Genomic DNA, 21,969 nt, shown 5'->3' with positions numbered 1-21,969 from the left:
TTAGTACTTTTTTTTTTTTAAACTATTCATCCATCATAGTTAATGTGTGCCCACACATCCGGTTTGGTCCTCTATTACAGTGTTTCCCAAACTTCTCTGACTTGTACTCCCACAGCCCTGTCGCATCAACTCAAGTACCCCTTTGTTAACACCACCCTCAAGTCCTAAATTGATCCTATTAATGGATCATAAGCCAGATGTTATTTTACAATATTCATAAAAAGGGACATTGTTGATTTCATTGATATTGTTTCAAGTAGTTTAATTAATAATGTTAGGGATGCTTTTGTACCACTAGTGGCAAATGCTGGACATTTTATCCCTTACGTGAATATATCACATTAAAGCATATCCTTGTGCATTACAATAAATCTACACAGTTGACTAAATTCAATTCACTTTCCCGGTGGTATAATTGACTATGTAATCACAATGGCCCAGTTTAAGTCAGAGCTGGGGACCCAAGGTGGAATATTCTTCCTCACTTTCTCTCACCTCTTAACTTTCTGTTATCAAAATAAAAACATCCCCAAAATAGTATTTTTTAGAAATATTCCTGTTAGTACTGAGTTATATATTATCTCTGTATTTTCTATTATTATTTGATAAAAACAGAAAACTGATTACATCTCAGGGAAAAAAAACCGACAGCAATGTATTTAAATCATCTTTTTCAGTCCAATTGAAGTCACATTTAGCTCTCCTTTTTTTGTATTTAAAAATAAAGTCAGCGTGTACCATGTACATGCATTGCTAAAACTTAAAAAAGGTCTTTGTGGAAATATCAGAAATGCCGTCTTCTGGAGGGCCGCGTCAGGGTTTGATTGACAGCAGCCGGCAGGCTGTCAGTGAGCAGGCGTTACACCGAAACCTTGCTCTGAGGCCTACATGTCATGGAGCTGACAGCGTGTTGTTAACAATATTGAGGAGAAAGGACCGATCCAACATACAACCATACGGACCCAACTGACCTAAGAGGTAAGTTTACTGTTGAAAGTGCTGCAGCTAATTAACTAATTGGCCCATGAACTGACGTTATCAGCTCATTTCCCCCGATTAATCGTTGTTTGGGGGCTTGTGCAGAAGAAAATGATTGTCCACGCTTGTTATATGAGAAGTAGACTTTATCAGGAAAGCTAATAGTTTTTGTTCCATGTTTGTGGCTCTATTATAGCCGTCATGAAACCAACATGTTTACCTCTTGGTTTCTGATATTTTCTTCTCAGAGAACACACGACAATTGATTTACAGAGCAAATCTAAAGGCCTATGCTGGAGCAGACAACACATCAATAAAAGTTATTTAATTTGACTTTATTGCCCCACATGTGGTGTTTTGTGTGTTCATATGAATAATCATCTGCTGTATTAATTGCAAGTTAATGTGGCGTATAATATATAATTAAAACATATCACAGGCCATAATCAAGTTTCTCAGTTGTGTTGCATTAAAAGCGTTCTGCATTGTTAATAAGGAGAAGATCTGAATATTGAATGTGTTTATATCTAGAACAAACTTGTATCGGCATACGCAACAAAGATGGATGCTGTTACGCACATGCATCAGGTCACACTTGGTTGCGTGACTTGCCTTCCATGGTTTTCCCGTAACAGTGAGCCGCATAGTGGTGCAAATTCCCTTTGATGTCCCTCCTCTTGCAGCTTCTGCTTCAGGAGAACCTGCACATGTGACTTTGGGTTAGATGGCTTTCATGCTGTGGTCACTTAGCATCAACTGACAAAGCAAAAGTTTAAGTTACCAGCGTGGAGCCCTTTATATTGTCACCTTGAGCTATAATCAGAGAAACACCAAATCAAAACACCGATGCTGTCAGACACTGCTCCTTTGTTATATATTCGATGTGGTGTCTGAAATATTCCTACAGGAATTGTATGTTTACACTCACTGGCTTGGAACTAAGCGATGGATCCCCGTTGATCATCTTTATACCATGTTTGTCTGCTGGCTGTGTGTCCGTAATTACTTTTGTGTTGTACTCATGTGTAGCTGTGTTGAGTGCAAATAATAAATATAATGCAAAATGTTGCAGGTAAGAGACCCATCAGGAGGCTAATAACCTAAAATGTGGATGTGATGTGTCAGTCATTGTGTCACAAGTGGTTCAAAACTCAGAATGTAATGTGTGGAAGTTCATCCTTGATCTTAGAAATAGTTTTATGACCGCTGAGCAAATTGAGGAAGACTTAAGAAGTGATTCAAAGCTTTGGGGAAAAAACTAGAGTAAGTAAAAGGGTTTTTAACAAATTGATATTATTATTTATACCAAACAGTAACAAAGTTTGAGTATATGAATGCAAAGTCAGGGTTCGACATTAACACCAAGTTTCCTCATGTCTTATTGAAATTACAACTAGCGCGCCTAACTGAGTGTGAGGCAAGCGAGCGATGGCAACAAAATCAGTTTGATTGCTTTGTTTGCTCTTGGAATGTAATGCAAATAAACATACAGTAAGTCTCTCAGGGTTCCTAAGTCTGAAGGTTTTTCTTAATTTTGTTTTTCACAACACCTTTAAAATAAAAAGGAAACGTGTTGACTCTGCCTTGAAAAAACCTCTTCCCAGTTTATTGTCATTATTAAATCATTGCTGATGGTTATGTCTTTGAGGGTTTCTCTGTAAGGTTGCTGGAGCTGCTTCTGGCCTCTGGAGGGCAGCAGCACTCAGGCTCTTATTACTGCACAGTAACCTTCAACTCTGTCTTCATCAACACTAATTAGATGATGTAGGGTTGAGATCCCCTTTGCACCATGAACAAAGTTGTATTTTTAAATATAATTGCACTTCTCCACAGTCTGTCCCTCGACACTGCAAATCTCACAAAGGAAAAGATTTTACATCACGCTGAACAGCAAAAGCTTAAAAGCCTTTAAACTACAACAGAGGAACAAACTCAAACTCTGACTGTCTGATGTCTAGTTAGAATTCAAAATCGATACCCTCGCGCCTTTTTGGAATACAAATGTGATACCTTAATGGACGGCATGTGTGTATGACCATACAGCTGTCTAGAAGAGATACCACAACGCAGCTCAAACAAGTCTGCCAAGCCCTTAAGCCTTCAGAAGGCCGGCAGCCAGGTTCACTCAGAGGTCTGAGTGGAAAGTCTGTGTGTACACAGACACGAGTAAGATATACTGTATTCATGTCACTGTCACAGATCCTGGCTGCGTATTACCCTCGCACCTTTGAGAACACTTGGCCATGAACGGCAGCCACTGCTGCCTGTTTCATGTCCAGACATCATGGGTTGTATTTGTGCCAATTGGAGTGCAGCATAAAACAGTGCTGCATTAGAGCCAAGCCTGCAGGGTCGTAAATATCAGATGATGTTCACTCTGGCCAGGTCTGCATACCACAACTCCAAACAGTTTATCTGTGAGTTATAGCTGTTTACTAAAAGCCCTTGGATTTGGTATTCATATAGTATATGGTGGGGTGTTAGTCAAGTACACTACTGTGGCGAGTAGTTTGGTTAAATATGACTGTTCTCTAACTTTGGTCTACTTTGAATTTTCTTGCACAAGACATTAACTCAACCATTTGTTTGTTGCACGAGTTGGGAAAACATAATGGCACTTATGCTCTCTCATTACCAATCTTTTGTGCCAGATTGACTTGTTCCCTGCTGTGCAAAAAAACATAATAAGGAATAGCTGTGAAATGGAAATGGTCAGTTTCATTTATTTTTTATTGCAACTCGAGTCAAATGCATGAACTGAAGTAGGCGATAAGCTTTCTCTTGTATATAAAGTTATATGAGCTCAAAATGTGAAAGATAAATAAAAAACAAAGCCAGAGATTCAGACTTCAACTTTATTTATCAAACTGAACATAATTAAACCACTGTAAGAATGTTTTTCAACAACTAATATAAATTCCAAGCCAAGAAACCAAAGTTATGAGCAGATTTTCTTGTTCAAAAATGCACAATGCCCACTTGCACTTGCTGGTTTTGGTTTGTTTGGACAGCAAAGATTTGGTCACATTTGAAAAACTACGTATGTCTGCTTCACTACAACACAAATCCAAGATAAAATTTAAATATGCACAGGTAGGAGAAACTAGCCTAACAATGAATATTTTTTACCAACTATTTGGTAACCAATGCCACCTTTACACATTTTATTCCCTTTAATAGCATAATTCAGTTGTATATATGGCATTTATCAAAACGTTTGACATCTTGGAAAACACGCTTTTTTCGTTTTCTGTTGAAGAATGAGATAAAATGATTGATACGACTCTCATACTGGCCACAGCTTGAATCCAGTTAGCTTCTCGTTAAGACTGAAAACTGCATTCATTTGGATCAATGTATGGATTCAGTGATCCAATATCATCAATGCAAAGTGAAAATATCAATATAATTATCTTCAAGATATGCCTTTATTTAGAAATTCTCATAGCACATCTGTGTCACAAATTTCTGTCCGAGCACACCTCTTTCCTTCAGCCCACAATAATAAAATTGTCGAATCATATTTTAGTTGCTTTTTTGTGAGATAAATGTCACTGATTGTGTTAAATGGCTGTATGGTATGGTGTCATATCGATCGCAGGCCACCTGAATTGGATAAAATCAAAATTGTATTGCGTCATTGTCCAAAGATATAACGTATATCACGTATCGAGATGATTTACACCCCTATTTCAAAGATGGAAACATCTGCTCAGTTCGCAGTCTTTAAATGAGCCATATACACGATTGGGAGCTTTTTAATTGAGCAGCCAATGGTGCTAACAGTGATAACAGCGCTAACAGTGCAACCAACGGCAAAAGTCCTGACAGGACTAATGGTATTTTCAGTAAAAGTTGTGACCTATGTTCATACCGAAATTTTAAATACACTTAAGGTATCAAGAGTTAATGCACATACTATTACATTGACTATTGCAATAATTCTTACTGGTGCAATTGTTTATCATCAAAATGTAAAAATTACAATATTTCTCCTGTGGAGTATAAAGTAGCATCATTTGGAAATACTTATACAGAGTACACATACCTCATCAGGTACAGTGCTTGAGTAGAAATACTCGGTAGTACATACTGTTGTACGATAGTACTAGAGAGTGGTATCAATATTCTCATCTAACTCTCCTAGAAAGTGAATAAGCGTATTTCCCAAAATGTCAAACTATTCCGATAACTTAAAATCAGCTCGACAGCTCCACAGAGCATTTCAGATGGAGTAAGGTTTATAATCTATAATCTTTAACTATGCAACAATAAAGTAAATGCTGTTCTTACTTCTTGGAAACTATAGCCCTACGCACTAAACAAACTGTGATAATTATTTATAGTAGTATTGACAAAATAAATACAAATGATCATGTACAGTTAATATTACACTCATCTATATTATTTCTCTCTCAGAAATGTTCCACAAATGTTTAATTTCTGTTAGGTCATATTTGGTCAGGAAGAAAAACAAAAACAGGTAGAAATGTAAAAAGTTGAGCATCTCTCAAGCACAACAAATTCCAGTATTATGCAATGCAGTGACAGGAGGGACAAGGCGATATTCAAACATTTCATCTTTAGCAGTGAATAAATTCACACACTGATATTAAGCACAGTAAACTGTTTGTATTTGTAGGTTGTGTGGTTAAACCTGCTCATCGGTGACATTACGACCATCTAAGAATGACTATAAGATAAATGTGAACCTCCTGGATTTCGCAGCGAGGAGCCTAACGGACCAAAAGTGTATCCAGACTTCTCTTTTCAAAAGGCACACAAGAAAAACTTGACTCAAATATTGTACAACATAACTGCTAATTTTCCACCACAGCGGCAAAATAAGGACAAGCTTTAACACTTTAAAAAAACAAAAACAAAACAGCGCTTACTAATTAACAAATTACCGAGTAATGTTTCAGCGAGGCCAAAATAACACCTGAAAATAGCTTGTAATTCAAAGCGGCACATAATGCATGAGATTAGTCGAGTGAAAATGTCCTTGGAGTTTGCTTTTACAGATGAAGAGCAGCACTCAGAAACTGATATGCAAATGAATGTCTCACAATGTCCCCACTATAGCAAGCTACATCCTTGCCACTCACTGCACTCAAGTGATTTCCTTTTTCCACTTGAAGACACAGTGTGCTGAAATCCACTGAAAGCAAATATTCATGTTTAATTTGTATGTACATGAAAGAGAAGTGCGCAACCTGAAGAAAGCACAGCCATCTGTGACTTATGGTGCGATTTCATGGGTTTTCCTGCAATGATGAAGAGGTTTCTTCATCATCCCAATGCATTTAAAAAAATACTTCTGCCCACCGATGTTCATTTGAATGACTTTTGTCCAATCACAGCATCCAGCCGACTTACCGTGGCCGCCAAGAAGCAGGACATGCAACTCAAGTCCCACCATTCACAGGCTTTCATACAAACTTCTGATGTTTGGAGTGAGCAAAGACTTTCTCTCTGCACTGAAACAATGTGCAGACACACCACCGAAAGGTGCACCTTCCTCCCCTGTCTTCGTCCCAAACATACAACATCCTCCCTCTCTCCCTCTTTCCTAATTTACATCATCGTTGACCTCAAGCGTGACCTTCTATGGTGACAACGCTCACACTTTTTTTACCCTTTGCACAATCTAACCCTGCCTGAATTGTCAGCAGGTAGTGAGATATCCAACAAAACAATGTATTTATGTATTCTTTACCCTTTAGCTTTAGACATTGCATTGTGTTTCATTGCAGGAGGAGTATTTTAAAAGATGGCTTATTTTAGACATATTGCAAAGTGTTTTTTTCTTTTTTTTAAAAACGTATTCCTCTCTGGCCTCTGGAAGCATTCAGGAAATGTCAAATAAAACTTATCTCACAGAATTGATTATTTACTCTGCAATAACAGTTTTTGACCCAATTGCACAGCACAATCTGTGGAGGAGCAGCTGGTGGAACCACATATTTATATTCTCCTTGTTTCGTCTGCAGCTCTGAACATTTGTACTTCTTATTAAACTAGCTAGCAGCAATGCTATCACCAGCAGAATGAAGGGTCGCTCTGCGGGATCTAGGACAGATGCCTCTTCAGATTACTCTCTCCGACAGATGCACAAATCACTGAGTCACTAGACAATAGTAGGTCATGGTCCTATCATGCCTGCAGTACCTGCACGTATCTTGTGTGCATGTTATGATGAACCTCATTGCTTGGTCCTTACTGTGAGACGCCATAGGCGGGAATTATGAGTTTTCCAAGGTTGTGCATTAGCCATAACATTGAAATAATGTTTTAATGATGGAGTTTTTGAAGTCCTGTCGGAGAGTACCTGAGCAAGAATGCTCACGCAAACAAGCGGGGATTTCACTTTGAAAACCTTGAGCTGAACCTGACGATGCGACACATTGCCTTCACACAAGCCTACGTGCTCCGGTAGGTCTTGATGATATCTTTGATCGTCCTCCTGCAGATGGGGCAGCACGCGTTGGCCATCTTCTTGAGTTTGAGGCCGCAGGTGTAGCAGAGACACATGTGTCCACAGGCGTAGAGAACGGTGTCCACCACATTCTCGTAGCAAATTGTGCATTCGTCGCTCCACGAGCCTGAGTAGGATGGGAAGGTCGGGGACTCTGGGTGGCTGGAGAATGGAGAGCTTGGCGTTGTACCTTGGGTGACGAGAGGGAACACGTTAGAGATGTGCGAGTGAGTGTACTTTTACAAAAATTGGAGGAAAGCTTCCAAGTAGTTCAGGCAGATAACTGTAACGCTCACATGCGACACGTATATCCACCTTTTTATTTAAGTTGTTAATACCATTCCTACTTTTTTCTCTGCCAATGAAGCTTGTTTTGCAGACATTATCTGCCAAGAGTTTTCCTGTAGTGCTCTCTGCAGCTCAGAACAGGAGGGAAGTGTGGGGTCACCGCTTTTTTAAATTATTGTCACATCTGTTTTATTGTTCTCCTGCATGCCTGCATTATCATCAATATTATAAACAAAGAAAAAAAACAGCCATAAACACCTGGACAGAAATGCCCATGGGGAGGGGAAGACTAACATAGCCAAATAGAGAGAGGGCTAAACTGGAACACTTGGACAAACCTGTGGAGGAGGAAAAGACTGTGTAGTAGCTGGAGTTGAGGTTTGAATTGAGGTTGATGTTCAAGGGCGTGTTGAGGTTGGGTTCAGAGTCGCCGCTGCCAAGCATTGTGGGGTTGTTGGGTGTACAGGATGGGGAGCTGGGGACCGACACGCCCCGTGGGTCCGGGTGTGACGATGAGCCTAAAAGGTACAGAAGTGACAAGAAAGATTGAGCAACATACAGACAATCCATGAAAGTAAGTGTTCGAAAGAGCCAAATGCAATGCTTTCGTAACTGGGAAGCAAATATTTCCATCTTTCACACTCCGAGGAGTTATTCAGAGCTGATAATTAGCAAATGGAGGTGAGTGAATATCTCGTTGAAGCTCCGATACCGTCTGTCACTCTCTCTCACACTCACGCATACATTACATCTCTTCAATTACCAAGCAGATGACTTGTGAGGCCACAGCGTCTGTGTGTGGGTGTGTGTTAGTGAGTCATGAGTTGGTGTGGTCTCGTCTGAGATGCCAAGCACCCCCCCCCCCCCCCCCCCCCCCCCTTCCTCCTGCATGAGCCCATGATCCCTCTGGGTAGGGTACAAAATGCTTTCACAGACGGTCTGTTGTCTGTCCCATGTGATCCGTCCCCATCCGCTCCCCCATACCCACCGGCTCTGGCATCAGTTCTCAAATTGGCAGACAAATTCTGATCCAGACTGTCTGGCAGGCACACGCCATTGTTGTTTATACATTGTCCTTCAACTGACCATCGCAGAAATATTGCTACCCTGTCAGGCCTCCCGCTCACTTGGCACCAATGTCCTTCCACGTGTCAAATGATCTAATATTGGTCGTTCACATCCTATCACACACCGCAATGTACTCATCCAAACTTTCCTACAATGACAATGTTGAGTAGAGGAACAACTAAAAAAAGAACCACTGATGGTGAGAAATTGCTGAAATTGCTGAAATACTGTTCCATTTAAAATAAGAAACGGACACATTTATGTGGTATGTTGTTAGCAGAAAAATGCATACACTTTGTTGCATAACTCTAGCTACTTGCACCGATCCACTGCTCTGAACCCATGCATTTTCTTTTAACCACTCCAACCACTGCAGTCTCAGTTTTAGCCTACGTAAACAAACTATAGCAGCGTTTTAGTCATGCAACAAACAACTTGCTACTTAAAAAAAAATCAACAGACTTAGCAAAATATGCATGAATATTCCATACATTTGTGGAGATTGTGGAGGTCTGGATCGTGGTCCATGCCTATTACGAATTATTCATACATTCTGTCATATTCGTTAAATGTGTTGTAACTCTGTAACTGTGTTCATTCTGTACACATGACATCTATTGCTTCTGTCCATCCGGGGAGAGGGATCCTCCTGTTGCTCTCCTGAAGGTTTCTTCCCTTTTTTCCCCGTGAAAGATTTTTTAAATATTATTTGGGAGTTTTTCCTGATTCGATGTGAGGTCCTGGGACAGGGATGTCGTCTGTGTACAGATTGTAAAGCCCTCTGAGGCAAATTTGTGTAATTAGTGATATTGGGCTATATCAAATAAACTGAATTGAATTGAATACAAACACCTTTCCGTAATTAGTGTGCTTTTTAGTTTCGCGCTGAGATCAATGTGTTTGTACCACTTTGCGGAGACAGGCTTTTGTGAAAGTCATCTATTTATTTACATGATTATATTTTAGAGTGGATACAGAGACGTGTATGCATACTGTACCATGTACGCACAGATCACAACAGATCAAACTTGTTAGCAAACAGTTGCTCATTAATACATTCAGCGATTGCGGACAGTGTTGCCAGATTGGGCTGGTTTACGCCCAATGTAGCTATATTCGAGTAAGTTGGGCAAAAAATGCCTTTCACAGGGTTTTGAACATATTGGGAAAACAATATTATGGTCAAAAACACAGCTAGTCCACTGACTCATATTATCTGCTCATTTAATTTTAGAAATATTTGATTGACATGAGTTGTATTCAATCTTTGTTAAGGATAAAGGAGGACCTACTTACCATGACATCATCATCATGATGCAGATATATGAAGCTTTGAATGTGCATGTAATGGTTTTTACGAAGGTTATGATGTCCCTTAAGCAGCTAGCTTAAATGCTTTGTGGCGTAAAGTTTTCGAGCTTTTTCACCAAAATCAGCGATGGAAGTGAACAAAAATATGAAGTTGAGGACTGAAAAACTAGCAATGAGTTAATAGACGTCCAAACCCTCTGTAGAGCTGAAGGGAGATTCAGAATCGGGTGATAATTCCCTGTGGATTTGTAACTCAACGTGACCCCTTTCAAATTTGATCAATTGTTCATATTGATTATAGCAGCTTGTTTGAGATTGTACAACAACCGAAGGTCATTATTGATTCCAAATATCTCACGTGAAATTATCAAGATAACACGGACAAAATGACCATGTGAGAGCAACAGACTCCCATCTGTTCCACTTCACAGGCTTGACAACACCCAGCCATGACAAACTGTCACTTGCCTCGCTGGCTAGATGTTTCCATGGCAACTTGTGGCATGCGGCTTCAGCGAGTGGGTGAGCAGAGACGTCACTAATGCACTCCCCACAGCTGGAGTGGGTAATGACTTGAAGAATGGCAGCATGCGCCAGCGGGGGGGGGGGGGGGGGGGGGGGGGGGGGTTGTGTAAGAAAATGCATAGGGAAAAAGGGAGATGATTGGCGGACGAGTGTTAAGGGAACGAACTGTGGGTGGAAAACCCAGCATCTCAGTCCCCTTTGCAATTACATTTTAATAATGCATATGGAGGGCATCATAAGTAGCTATCACGGACCCCATCCTGATGCATAATGCCGGCTGCTGGGAGCCCACGCAAAACAGAAATAACCTGCTCAGCCCCGGTCTGACTGACTACATGAAAGAGAGGAGAAACTGAAAATTAATCATGAGACAGAATTTCAACAAATTCTAACAAACCAAAGTATTTTTAACATCAGTTTCTCAGAAAACGTTGCCTGTCGTAATAAATTAACTGTAAAAGAAAAGTGGGCTAACCTCCTAGAACAGAAGCTAGATGACAACATTGGGCTGGAGGAATCTTGTTTTCAAAGAATTAAGGCGACTGCACACAAATCAAAAGCACTCTTCAGAATTTCACTGTCATTATACTAAGTCCAATAAATGCTAGAGCTCCATCTTGTGAACAATTGAGAATTTAAAGTCCTTTAAGTGCAGAACCTGTAAGACATACTTACATTGGATTTGCACAAAATGTGGTGAAGCTTATTTAACTTTTCACTGAAGATGTGTATTAAATGTCCTGGAAAATACACTTGCAATATTAGATAAAATATTAAAAACTAGGTGAATATTGCTCAAAAAAAAAAATCCAGAATGTGCAGAAATAAACATTAAAATCATCTGAAAATCTTCCCACGGAGGCAAACAAACCGTTGACTCAAACCAGACAACAGTTTCTCATGTCATCAAAAGCATGCCTTCAGCTGGTGTGGGGTTCATAACATGTATGGTTTCATTTTCCTTTTCAAAATCAAAAGAACCCAGAAATTCTTTTGGAGAGGAAAATAATACCAAAATGTACAACCACTGCTTGTCATGAAAACACAATTTTCACCAGCTCCTGAACTCATTCTGCTCATTTTGAGTGAAACTGTGCATGCAGTCCCACATCTAGGGATGATTGACTTCAGGTAAATCATCATGTGAAATCTGCTGGAATAAAACGGCCCTGAGAGAAACTCAACCGACACAAAGTTAACATTCATATGCAAACTGTGAGGGGGTAGAATGTAAATTCCCAAGAGATATGAGTTGATAAAAACTCAAGGGAACAGCCCAGACAGCTAAGGAGGGGAAAACTATTTCCTGACTGGACCGAGTGGGAATTCAGCCTCCGAAGGTCATTGAAGGATCTCAGGCTGCAAGAACTTCGGAATGGAAATTGTGTTAAGATCTATATTGAACAACCGTGATTTGATTTAAAAGTCAAGCTATTGCTATAAACTAATGCGAATATGAAACTGTTGTATTGTTGTTTTTAGTTGTTGTTCTTAGTTGTTGTATACATCTTAGTTTGTTGCTTTCCCTTTGGGTTGTGGGTTTTCTTCCACAGTCCAAATACTTGGGGACATCACACATTACTCTGAATAGAAGGCACTAAAATGCAGTAAAATAAACAACTAGTCCTCAAACATAATTATGTTAGTAACAGTTCCTTTTTTCCTGAATGTTGTTGCATTCCCAAACTGACTTAAGATCATAAACCTGTTTGTATGCAGTCAACACACAATCTAAGTGTCGTGGGCTCGTACCTAAAATCCTGAGTTGTGTGAAGGTGCCGTGCAGACCGTAGAACATCCAGAGGGGTCTGGAGTTATCCACACACAGCTGCATCCCTGCACTGATGCCGTTATGGCTCATCACGACCTCGCCTTCTGCGTTCACCACAAAGCCCAAGATGTCGCCACTGTGGAGCGCCACCGCCACCCGACAAACGGCCCAGAATTCCTTGCGGTCGACTAGGGACTCTGGGTTGGACGGGAGGTCACTGGGCCTCAGGGTGGCCGGGTCACATGACGTCACACCGTAGGAGAGAGACCCAGGCCTCGTGACACCTGCCTTCACCTTCACAAACACGGTCTCTGAGCAGCGCATCGGCCGGCTGGTGAACACCAGGGTCCTCTCGTCTCCACGGTGATCCAGCCGAGCCACCGTGTGCTTATCCAGCACGGTGACGTGGACGCCGTGCACCGAGTGGAAGTGCAGATCAGTGTCCAAATGGCTGGGCAGCAGAGAGCACTGCTGAGAGTTTTGAGAGTTTTGGGGCACATGGCAGGAGGCGGCGGAGCTTAAGCGTTGCAGCCGTTCCTCTTCCTCGTCTTCTGCCTCCAGATGCGTCTCCTGTTGCTGCAGGCTCAGGTCACACAGGCTGATGGAAAGGCGAGGGTCATCCCCGTTCCGCTGAATGGAGGCCCGGTGGGCGGCAGCAAAAGAACGAGGACGCAGGCAATCCAGGGTCACCATCTCGCTGTCTGTGCGGGGAACACACACACACACACACACACACACACACACACACACACACACACACACACACAGTAATGTTATATATATATACTTGCTTGTTTGTGTTTTTTGAAAAGAAAAATGTGAACCACCACAATGTCTCTGGCTAATACAGTCACACAAATCTCCATTTACCGCCTTTTTAAGTATTAAGTGTTAAATGTTGCAGATTCCCATCTACAACTTGCTTGCACTGTGTTTGTTGTTTTTTCATCAAACTTGTCCTTGTCAAGTCATGGTGCCTTTCGGCTCCTCATGCTAATGCACTCTCCATATTAAGGCTCAACAATGTTAACAAATATGTCAACGTTTACATACTCAGAAACACATCAGGGCTTTAAGTGGGGGCATACTGTAGCTGCCGGCCAGTGGCTACATCACAGTAAAAGAGATGTAACAGCTTTATGTAACTTTGCAGGATAAGAGATGCACATGAAGCCCCTGAAAGACAATAAGGCTGTGTCTGAGCCTCCCACTCAGTCTTTAGCTCGGAGTCCTGAAATAATAAAACCGCATTTTCTTACTTATCTGATTTCTTAATCTTATTTCCTCGTTTTACCACAATTGAAAGCTGAAAGGTTGTGAAAATGCAAACATTAGATTAGCAATTTAATCCACACGTAGGCTATGAAAAACTCTCTGATGAAGCCAGTTTACCTTCATTCTTTGTCGAGGACTAAAAATGTATGAATAGTATTCAGTGGGTGTGAAATAGCTGAAATGAGCTGCCGCGAGTCCGAGCTGTTTACATAACAAACTGCCTCGGCAGCAGTGACTGTATTCTACCTCCATACACAGTTAACATTATAAGTTATGTGTCTGGAGGCTAAAAGCAGCTTTTTTCCCCCCGATCGTCACACGGGAAAGGCATTCTAAAAACTGTATCATGTGTCTCTCTCTCACAAATAGCCCTTCCTCTGCTGATTCTGCTCACTGTAAATTAGAATCCACATGGGAACATCGTTGCAAAACGGAAAGAGTCTTCACGTGCACACAGTCGGTACAAAAAGACATGCAGCCATATTTAACACGGCCCTCCACGGGTTAAAATTAGCCTGATTGGCCATTTGAGGAGAGTGGGCAGGGACAGGTTGAGGGATGATTGACACGGCGGCTGAGTTGTGTGGCTCTTAGCGTCGATCTGCTTTGGGCTTCCCCTATGGTAAGTGGATGCAGTGGGAGAGTGCGACAGAGGAGGCGAGGATGAAAAATAGGGTGGGGAGGACACTTGAGAAAAGGGGCATACCTCACCAGCTCCTCTTTATCACACAAAGACAGCACATCTCCGGCCAGCCACTGATAAACTGCTTGAACTTAATTACTTCCTCAGTCAAGAGTGTCCACAACCAAGCATGAGGCTCTTATTATTAGCCACCTTATCGTCTTCAAGGCAAAGTTAGCCGACTTTGGGCTACAAGAGATAATTTCTATTCTTGCTTTTGCGGCTTCCTGCGGCTTCACCGTTTGAGTGGCGCAGCAGTCGAAAGAATTCGTGAGGAGAATAGCAACGTTACTGTACCGGGAAGTTTCGACCTATCGCGGAAAATTTTTAGATTTACAAAAGATAAAAGAAGACAAAACAATGAAAGATGACGACGTGAGCCACATACATATGTATGATCTCTTGCTCGGTTTGGTCTAAAAAAGGAGTCTGGGAAAGGATTTAACACATAAAACCGCTGACAAATATGAAAAAGCTTTGAGTCACAAACAATACGCTGTGTTTATCTTCTGTCATATCATGAACGTGTTTAGGTGAGTAAACAAATATTTCGTGAAAAGAGGTAAATAACTGCTCTCATAACAAACGCAGAGTGCAGAGGTATACAGTCCTGTTCAAACCTTTCTATATCATTCAGTGATACCCAAACAGAATTTGCAATAATGTTATGTATTTTATTTTACCTTTATTTTACCAGGAAGTCAACACAATCAAATACAACATATACACAAACACACAGTCTGCGAAGTATTTATTTGTTACGTTCAAGCAGACGTTGGTTGAAGGCAGGTAAAAAGCAAAGGAGACGGGACGCATTGGCTGAAATGCATTCTGGGAACCAACTGACTATTGTGTGAGTTCGATTTTATTGGCTTGAAATGTGCTTGTCACCTGACTACTTGTGAAACAATCCTGTTGTATACGTCATTTCTAAACTTCAACTCCAGTCTCACATCTCAAGTTGCAAATCAGAATGTAAACAATGAAGGAAGTCTTTGCACGGATATTTGCTGGCCACACCCAAATCCCAGAGATCTGCGTGGACCCCAGAGGCGTATTTGTCGTCAGACAGGAACCCGTACGCCCACCGGTACGTGGAAATAACGATATGATTAAAATATATAAATACTCATAAACAAAAGTTTTCTTTCTAAGAACTATAATTGACAGCATACACATACATTTTGTAACTTTTCTTCCATGGACAATTACTTTGAATACATCATGAACATGATATGTTAATATGATTTACAAATCAGAAAAAAATGTGTCTAAAAACTATGTCTATGTTGGAGAGGTGGAAATGATGTATGCGTCAAAGAGACTGCTATATTTGAGACTGGTGACTGATGCTAATATATATATATATATATATATATATATATATATATATATATATATTGTTGATTTATTTTCCCCTGTCCTGTGCCAGTGCATCTCATTGGCTTGTTTTAGGCACTTTGTCAAAAGCTTTAAGGAGACTATACTTTTTCATTAAGCGAAAATGACTTCATGTCATGTATTCAATGTGCATGCAGCAGTAGTTGGGAGCCAATATTAACACTGTAGACGGACTACTTGATTACTATCAGGATATTATTCAAACAGCATTTGTACAGGAATGATTCTGTCCCAAGCTTTTTGATCCATAGATCCACTGTAGTGAAATTGACTGCCACAAATCCCGTGGAAAAAAACAGGGTTAGCCTCTAATTTGGACCACGACTGGTGACGGGTGAACTTAGTTCCTCTCGTGATGTGGCAATACGTCTGGCAAAAAAAAAAACAGGTTTGGGAGTCACTGACTTGAGGTATTCAAATGACAAACAATCGTTTCATCAATTTTTTGTAAACCCACTTTGTTTTTACTCTTGAGCCAAGACCAAGACCTCTCCAACTGCTCACTCATTAAAATGTCGCTCACACAGAGAGAGGTGCAGTCTTGTCTTTTATCCTCTGACTTATGTTCAGAAAATTAAGCATGGGCACTTGCAGAAAATGAACTGCAGCTTAGCTCAACTTTTAAGGTTTGACGATGCTTCAAAGGTTTTACAATAGCATGCAATGAACATAATGGTGAATATATTACTTTTTTTTTTGTTTAAGTCCTTGAAACTTTTGAATAGCAAGCAAAGTTTGAATCACTTTTTCAGGCACATAAATTATACAGATCTGATTAAGTGCATTGCTGAAAAAAGTAAAATGAAGTGGTCTTTGAACAGCTCCAGCTACTCAATCTCAGGAGGAAAGCTCTGATTAAATAGAGGAACACATACCAGACTGACACTGTTTTGCACGGTCAATGGTTCCCTGTTGTTTTGGGCTTTTTATTACGCAATGCAGCTGTGAGAAAAAGTTGCTAGACCATAATGGAGGTATTTCTTGGCTCTATGGAAGTTAGTACACACCCTCAACAAAACGTACACCTGCAGGAAATCCCTCGACCGGTTTTAAGTTTACCTAATCAAAGTTGCAACTGTCATAAAATTCTTAACGCAATCCGGAAAATCCAGTAACTGAAAAATTAACATGATGTTGGCAAAGGAGGACGGACGTCTCAGATATAACTGAAAAAAACGACATCCTGATTCACTGACAGAAATTAAACAACGTAAAACTGTTTTAAAAAAATGCTTGAGAGAGGCCTGCATGTATTACAGTACATTACATGTCATTTAGCTGACGCTTTTATCCAAAGCAACTTACAATAAGTGCATTCAACCATGAGTCCAAACTCAGAACAACAAGAATCGAGAAAGTACAATTTCTTCAATAAAGTTAAACTACAAAGTGCTATCAGTAAGAGCCATTTAAGTGCTACTAAAGTGCTACTACGGCGCTACCTTCCCTATTCAAGGTACAGTCGAAAAAGATGTGTTCTTAGTTTGCGACGGAAGGTGTAGAGACTTTCTGCTGTTCTGATGTCAATGGGGAGCTCATTCCACCAATGAGGAGCCAGGACAGCAAACAGTCGTGACAGTACATTGCAGTTTTTGATCAAAATCATTCAATTACATTTTTATGTTACCCTTGTTTTAGTCTTGAACGGCTCCCAGTGAGACAATAGCATGGTAGTGAATAGATGAGGGAGCGTTCAGTTGATTCCTTGGCCCGGTGGAACAGGATTAAGAAGCTTTTGGGGGCTTTAGTGAAGCTGCAACCTCTATACAAGGTCAGCCGCAGCAATTGTGTGCTTGTGTGCATTTGTGGATTTGTCCTAAGTATGCATGCCGAGGAGGCCTATCCAGGGCTCTGTCTAGAATGAGTGAGTGAAGTCATCTGTCATGAGTGTGTGTGGGGGGGGGGGGGTGGCTGTCCCAACAAGGAGGGAAGGGCTTTCGCTTATCAGACAAACAAAAAGAGAACAGGCTCCATGGGGAAATCTGCATTGATGAGCTTTTAAGGAGTGGTATCCCACTCAAGATAATGGTAGACGTATATGAGTGTGAAGCGTGGGAGAGGGGAGCGCTACGATATCGATACACGGGGAGAAGCCCGACAGTTTGAGTAGCTCAGATGCCATGCGCAATTGGAGCCACATACGTGGCGTTTTTGAGAGATCAAGTCGAGTCCTTGGTTTAGTGCCCGCTGGTTGTGAGTTTTGGACCGTGATCATGGAAAATAAGGTGACAAAAAATGGCTGCAGTAAAAATGGCGCACAGCACTTCAGGGATGTCACAAGGGCACAGTGTTTCCAGCTAAGCTTAACTAAAGTGTCTCGTGCATACAACAATATGCACTTTCACACAGCCCTGCTTTGAACCCCTTTTTTTTTTAACTAAGTGTTTTCAGTGTTGATGAGATGTCTCTGATGTTTCAATCGGATCTCGACACACATTTCTCCGATTATAGATTCATGTCATTGTTTCAATCGACACACCCTCTATGAAAACTGCCCAGATAGACACATTTGCACAATGAATACACACAGAATACAAAGTACACGTTAACGTCTTCGCTGGGACCGAACTCTGTTCATCTAAAAGTGATTGGTTTCCTCTCAGAAGGCTTGCCTCTGTACAACTCGGCTCCCAGGATCAAAACCCGACAGGCTCCATTACGATTGATATTTTGATTTCCTCGCAAATCTGTTCGATTCCATCTGGGTTGATTAAATCCCAGCTGAGGCACAATAGCCTGTCCAGCAGTATTATATTTTGGTTCAACAAATCAAATAAATTCCAAGCACTGAGATCACTTGAAATATAGTTCACATAAATACAGAGACCCAAATCCCGCAGGTGCACATGCTGGCAGATGTTAAGACAAAGAACATTTTAGTTTGTACCGGGCCTCTCATTTCATTTTAACCAACTGTCTGACAGAATAGCTTAACTTCTTGAAGGAAAACAAAATATAAATTATAAAATGTGTAAGGAGGTTAAGGAGCTTAGTTTTTGATTTAGTTATAACATTACAACCAAAAGGAAAGTGAGTTATACTTAAAGTCAATATAATCTATTTTTGAATACAAGCAATGGACAAATCACTGAGTAAAGGGTAAGATTTTGCTCCAGAAGAAATGTAAGTAAGCATCGTAAGCTCATGCTAAACAAAATGCAATGGAAAAGACAATTCCCCCTCTAATGGTTCACTGAGTCTGTGAATATCCTATTTATTATTTATTTTTTCAAGTAATTTTTTGGCACTTTCTTTTGTCTGCTCTTGACTCACACCAGCCTCAGAGGCACCGTTACCATGGTTGCCTTTATCCAACATTTTTCTCTTGCTGGCTTATTATCTTGGGCAAGGTGAACTGCTATCATCAGTTTCAACTTTTGGATTTATGATCTTCTTCTCTTCAATTTTCTTGGCCGTACTGCACAAGCCTTGTTCAGCTCCCAACCTGAAGTCCTGCCTCCACAATGTGTTCATCTTTAATATATGGAAACATGTTGCAGCTTTGTATTATAACATGTTAGTTTATGAATGTATGTAATAAACAAAGGACTACGCTTAAGTGCCTTTGCCCTGGAATTTAAGTCATCTAGGTTACCTGCATCCCAATTCAACCGCATGTATACGTACTACACTCTATACAAAAAATGTGACTCATATACTATGAGTATGTATCTCTATCATCAGGATATAGTGCAGCTACAGATGCCAATCAGGATGAAACTACTGCAAGCAATTACACATTTAAAAACATCACATTTAGCAATTGCACTGTATAAGAAAATTAATGTTAAAGTAATAAGTAGTCTAGATACAGAAATTGTTAGATTTAGTACGTACAGCTTTGCTTTGCTGCCCCTGGGAAGCAACTAAGGACTTGAGATTGGCTGAATGCCGAGGAGCAAAGTCACAGCTTCAGCATCAAACATGGTGGGAAAGCTAAGAGGGTACCTGCATAGAAATGGACACGGTTACCACAGCCTTGCACCACAATCATTTCCACCCTCATGATTTTTTCCCAAAAAAGGTATCAACATGGGCTGAACTGGTTCTCTTGACCTGAAGATAAGTCGCAGGCTTCAGTAACTTTCCAAAAGAGGAGAACTTGGGACAGGGTCCATAGTCTTGACAAATCTTAATGTTTTAATGTTCAGTCCCTTGAAAAAAGGATCACTTTTCATATGATTTATTGGTGTGATCAGCACTCGGAGAGCCAGAGAGAAAAAGAGAGAGCAACAAGCCGTAGTATGATTCATGCTTTGAGTCTAAGACTGCCAAAAGAATTCAGCTGAAGGAAATTACTAAATGTTTATAATATGGCCATTTCCATTAATGTCTGCTATGTGCCTTTGGCAGGAAACTGATAATTGACAGATTTTCCAGTAAGCAACCAACCAAATTGAACATATTGGTACAACATCCATTTGCAGTACTTGAGAGTAATCAACCCCTTGAGGCTCATTGGGTGTCTTCATCAATCAAAATTAACAAATTAGCTTAGCTCTGCTTTTTCATGAAGGCCTGTGGAAAGGCAGGGACCACACCTCGAGACTAATACACGGAATTAAAGACACACTTTAACACAGAATTTCAAGTTTGACTTCTATTTGATGTTTATAGCCCTCATTTTGTCCCCCCCCCCCCCCCCCCCCCCCCAGTCATTGTATTGCTGGCCGCTTGTGACAGGTTGTACCTATCTGACCCCACTATATTTAAAACCATTTCATCCACAAATCAAAACCTGTGAAACTCTGCATACTCTGCGTTGACAAGTGAAACAATAAGTGAGATCTGCAGTGAGTGAGCGTTAGGCACACTGAGAGAACACGGACAAAAATAGACACAAAGGAAGGAAAGTGCAGCACAATTAGGTTCAGACAACCCAACCTGTGTGTGCAGCACGGAGCTTTTCAGCATTTAAAGCTCTTAATCTGTTGACAAAACAGGAATCACTCAAGCGTGATCTTTCCCTGTTTGCAGACAGTCTATGTTAAAATTACACAAGTATCACATGATAACAACCGTTTGAAATGGTTTCAGACAAAACTGTGAAATATTGCAAATGTGCACCAATGAAAACAAGACGTCAGCCATGCTGGCTTTAAAAGGTTGTGCTTCAGCTAAATGCATGCCAACATGCTCACAATGACAATGCTGGTTAGAGCTGAAACCATATGTTGATTAACTGATCAGTCATTTGACAGACAAACAATGATCATTTTACAAATAATAAGGCCAAATATTCTCTGGTTACGGCTTCAAAAGGGGTGTGACCAGATAGTGTTTATAATGGCAGAAAAACGCGCTTCCACTGTGCATGGATTTTTATTTCTATGACAAGAATATCTTGACAACACATCAACCACCATAACCACCATTGTATTATGGACTGGCATTATACCTTGAATTCTTGTTTTCTAATTGGGCTACCATCTATTGTGTTTGACATTGATTTTCCACTAGAGATGCTCAGAGTGGCTGCCCAAAAAAGGCTTTGCGCAATGCTTTTTGGCATGATGGTGCTAGATGAGTGGGGGGACATTAATATGTGTAATATATTTGATGGAAATCCTTTAAATAATTGTTGAGACATTTTACACAAATTGACAGCAAAGTCATGATCTAAGAACTATGAATGTATCCAGAGGAAATATTTCACAAGCTAAGTTACAAATCAAACCTGCTAGATGAAAAAATCAGGGAATCACAAAGTCATAGAGTTTCATTCTCTGGAGACCATGAATGGCTGTGCAAACTTTTATGGACATCCATCGTACTTTTATTGATAAAGACAGAATTCCATTCCCATTCATAGAGCCACGCCACGAACACGGCTCTAAATCTACATCTATGCAAACTGTGTTCAAAAACAGCCGGTCCCTCAAAGCGGCTCGCTCTGTCCCCAGAGGGGGAAACATTAGTGATGTCTCTCAGGATGTTAATAAGCATGACAAGCATACAGCGCCAGGCTTTCCCCACCATGATGCTCAATGGGCTTAATGCATTGCAATGCCATGTACAGACATGATTGATGTCAACACCCTCCTCTTAATCACCTGGGATACATGCAGTTTCTTGACAGTCTGGCAGCCATTTTGGATTTGTCTCTAACGACTAGGGAGACAGGTTGCAGATGATGTTAGCTGACGCCGGTCTCACGGATCACTACCAGTCTGTCAGTGATTAAGTGACTCA

At 40.7% G+C, this 21,969-nt stretch overlaps 1 protein-coding gene across 1 annotated transcript in view; it reads right to left on the bottom strand.

Annotated features, from left to right (window-relative positions):
- Positions 1-3,870: 3,870 nt before the first annotated feature.
- Positions 3,871-21,969, bottom strand: part of LOC117744507 (E3 ubiquitin-protein ligase NEURL1-like) — a 29,421-nt gene continuing 11,322 nt past the window's right edge. Inside the window, exons 4-6 of the mRNA XM_034552857.1 lie at positions 12,401-13,120; positions 8,083-8,262; positions 3,871-7,646 (exon numbers count right to left, since the gene is read on the bottom strand). Coding sequence (XP_034408748.1) covers positions 7,402-7,646; positions 8,083-8,262; positions 12,401-13,120 — 1,145 coding nt within the window. The 3' untranslated portion in view covers positions 3,871-7,401. The remainder of the gene's footprint in view (positions 7,647-8,082; positions 8,263-12,400; positions 13,121-21,969) is intronic.

Source organism: Cyclopterus lumpus, chromosome 15 (assembly GCF_009769545.1).
Source record: "Cyclopterus lumpus isolate fCycLum1 chromosome 15, fCycLum1.pri, whole genome shotgun sequence".
Classification (NCBI taxonomy): Eukaryota; Metazoa; Chordata; class Actinopteri; order Perciformes; family Cyclopteridae; genus Cyclopterus; species Cyclopterus lumpus.
Note: the sequence above shows the minus strand (reverse complement) of the source record. Positions and strands in the feature narration are given on the sequence as shown.